We start from the raw sequence: 3,595 nt of genomic DNA on the forward strand, positions 1-3,595 counted from the left end.
CTGTTTTATTTAAATATAATATTTATTTAAAAAGTTAAAAGTGTGTATGAAGTTTTTTCATAGAGACAGGGTTTTTATGGAATATAGTAAAACATAAATTGAAGTATTTTATTTCTTACAGGACACGGCTAGGGGAGAGGATGGTTAGCATGAGCTCTATGCTCGTGGAAACAGTTAGTATAAACTATGAAGATTTCAATGAAAGTTTTTTAACATGTGGTACATGTCTTTGTGTCTATGATGGTGGAGAGCATACTCCTAAATTATTACCATGTTCACACACGGTAAATATTATATTTATTATTAATATTTACATTATTCAAGTAACTTTTTAATATTATATGGTATAATTTACTTCTTTTCTTATATGTGCAGGTATGTTTGCATTGCTTGACAAGAATTGCTGCATCTCAGACTCGTGAGACTGGTGCCTTTCGATGTCCTATTTGCAGAGAGTTAATAACAATTCCTCGTGGTGGAGTTCCTGCTTTACCACCTAGTTTCCTTGTGAATCAATTACTTGACCTCATGTCTAGACAAAGACGAGAGGTTTGAAGCAATATTCTTTAAACAATGTTTCTTTATGTGTTATTGAAGTACTATACCAAATTTTCTTTATTATTATAGGTTATTCCAAAATGTTCAGTTCACATAAATCAAGAGTTGTTATTTTGTGAAACATGTGATACAGTCTTTTGCACAGTGTGTACAGGTGGTAATCATGCAGGAACATCACCAGGATGTACTGAGCATACTATCATACCTTTTAGTATTGCAATAAAAAGAATGTCTGAAATTTTACTTTACAAAGCTAATGAATGTATATCCAAGGTAAAATTATATTTTTATAATAACTTGGAATTTCTTATCAATTCAGCTTCTTTTATAGAATTCGAATTTTATTGGTTTTAGTTAACACAAGCTCAAGATTCTGTAAGCACAGAATTACAACGTTTGGAAGCTTCTACAGAAAGGTGTTTGAATGCTGTGGATAATGAATTTGCAGAAATTACTGCAAAAATTGAAAGGAGACGTTCAGAATTGCAAGCAGCTGTTACTGCTGCAGCAAGAGATAAAAAACATGTGCTAGAAGAACAACATGCTCTCATAGAAGCTGAAAAAAATAAAGTACAACGAGAGTGTGAAGGCTTACAATATCAGGTATGGTATTGTTGATAACAATTGTTTATGCGTATTTCTTGCATGTTCATAATAAAAACTATATATAATTTTCGTTAAAGGTTGAAGTACGAAACATTACACAAAGAATCGGTAGTTTATCCGACCAACTTGATGCGGCATCGGCACTTAGTGAACCTAAAGAAAATGCTTTTATTACTTTTGAATTTAATCACAATAATGCTCTTTCTCAATTAGAGGAAGCTCTTAATAACTTGGGAAGAGTACGTTCTAGTACAACATTGCCAGGTATCCTGAGGATTGATAATACAGTAAAGTACCTGCTTCAAACTTGTTATTAATCATTATGCAAGCGTTATTGCCTTATTTTTTTAACGTTATATTTTTTAAAAAACCTATTATTTATTCTAAGAATATATTTTTTATACCAGGTTTGTGTAGAGCCCGGTTGAAAGATCCTGCTATAGTTAAATTGCAAGCAATTGTAATAGTAGAGACTGTCGATTACCATGGACATCCTAGAAATATTGGAGGAGATCTGATTACTGCAGAATTAACTTTAGCAGATAGTATCCATTCAGAAAACCAAAGTTCCAATGTTGACACTGAAATTGTAGATTTAGAAAATGGTACATACGAAGTACTATTTCGACCTCCATCTGCAAGCCGCTATGTCTTAAAGTTGTCAGTTTTTGAGCGGCCTATTAAAGATTATCCTTTATTTTTTGATGCGACTGAACATAATGAACCTATTAAAATATACGGAAAACGAGGAAGTGGAAAAGATGAATTTCATCAACCAGTAGCAGTTGCTGTTGATGATGATGGCATGATATATATTTTAGATACTGGGAACTCACGTATAAAAGTATGTATACAATTATAATCTTTATAAAATGATAAATTGTTAAATATTCAAGTTTTGTTACGAACAATGTTATATTTTTAGGTACTCAATTATGATTTAGAATTTCAAAGACATATAACTAATGAAGGTCTTGAAGGTCGTAGTTGTACAGGAATTGGTATTTCTCAGCAAGGTCTTGTTGTTGTCAATTGGAGAACGCGAAAAGTAACAGAAATGAGTTCTTTAGGTGACACTATTAATTCTTTTTCCCATAATGCATTTCACGTTAGTATTGTTTATTTTCAAGGATGTGTATACAGTATATATAGCCTTTTGATTATGAGTAACATTACCAATCATACTTGCTCTTCAGGAGCCAATTGATGTTGCTGTAGACAGAAGTTACGGTCACATACTTGTTGCAGACAATGGTCAAAGTTGTTGTGTTTTTGTATTCGATTCTGATGGCAAAATTCTCTTTCAGGTTAGATAATACTTAGATTCGTTGAATTTATTAACAATTTTTTTATTTTTTGCATTGTTCATTATACGTACATATTTTTAAAAAATATTAATAGGTTGGAAAGAGAAGTACATTTAAATTGATTACTTCTGTTACTGTTGGACCCAATGGTGAAATTGTAGTTGCTGATAGTCGCATTCAAGTATTTTCTGCTAAAGGGGATTTTTCTGAAGAAATCTATTCAGAGGGCAAAGGTAATTTCTGTAATATTCATACAGTAACGATCGTATTTAATAAGTTTTCTGTGTTACAGGAAAAGGTACTTATGGAGGACTAGCCGTCGATCCAGAAGGCAGAATACTTGGCACTCGTACTGATAAAGGCCGCAGTATAATCCAAGTATTAAAATTAGGAGGAGGTAATATTTTAACTGAAATTGATTCGCATAGTTCAAAACTACGACGTCCTTCAGGTATTGCAGTACTACCTGACAATCACTTAGTAGTTGTAGATTTGGGAAATGATTGTATAAAAAAATACAGATACTGGTAAAAATAATTGAGTTTAAAGAATCAAATTTGTTTTATGTCCAACAGGAATAATTCACATTACAGACATATACCAAATATGTATTTAATATAGCTTAAATTATTTGCTTTTAAAAGACTTTTGTTATATAACTTTAATGTTTAGATTTTTTAAGTTTTTTATGTACTGTTTTTTAAAGTTACAAACTTAGATGAATCAAAATAATTTTGTCAGTGTATGAAAACATTGGTGATATTTAATGATATAAGTAGTACATATAAATATGTATATGTATTACTTATATAAAAAAATTTCAAATTATTTATGTTTTTTGCGATATAAGTCATTCTCCTAATATAAAACAGACTTGATTACTATAAAGTAATTTATAGTATTTTGTGTCATTATACTTGTTTATTTAATTTTTTTACTACAAAACAATAGATGTGATTTTTTTATTTTTTAATGCTTATCTTAACTAATATCAGAATATACTGTAATGCGTGTTTACACTGCCATAGTCTGATATTTTAAATTTATGACAGTTATCACCAGAGTCCACATATTTCATAGAAATGTATTTGTATAAATGTAATAATAGATAGATTCTTACAATT

General features: G+C 30.2%; 1 protein-coding gene across 1 annotated transcript in view; it reads left to right on the forward strand.

Moving 5' to 3' along the window:
- Positions 1–3,002, forward strand: part of LOC108572096 (tripartite motif-containing protein 2-like) — a 3,521-nt gene extending 519 nt beyond the window's left edge. Inside the window, exons 2-11 of the mRNA XM_017934288.1 lie at positions 122–284; positions 376–549; positions 628–831; positions 913–1,161; positions 1,242–1,428; positions 1,572–2,008; positions 2,090–2,272; positions 2,361–2,471; positions 2,566–2,704; positions 2,764–3,002. Coding sequence (XP_017789777.1) covers positions 122–284; positions 376–549; positions 628–831; positions 913–1,161; positions 1,242–1,428; positions 1,572–2,008; positions 2,090–2,272; positions 2,361–2,471; positions 2,566–2,704; positions 2,764–3,002 — 2,086 coding nt within the window. The remainder of the gene's footprint in view (positions 1–121; positions 285–375; positions 550–627; positions 832–912; positions 1,162–1,241; positions 1,429–1,571; positions 2,009–2,089; positions 2,273–2,360; positions 2,472–2,565; positions 2,705–2,763) is intronic.
- Positions 3,003–3,595: the final 593 nt, after the last annotated feature.

This window comes from Habropoda laboriosa, unplaced genomic scaffold (genome assembly GCF_001263275.1).
Source record: "Habropoda laboriosa isolate 0110345459 unplaced genomic scaffold, ASM126327v1 scaffold110, whole genome shotgun sequence".
NCBI classification, from domain to species: domain Eukaryota; kingdom Metazoa; phylum Arthropoda; class Insecta; order Hymenoptera; family Apidae; genus Habropoda; species Habropoda laboriosa.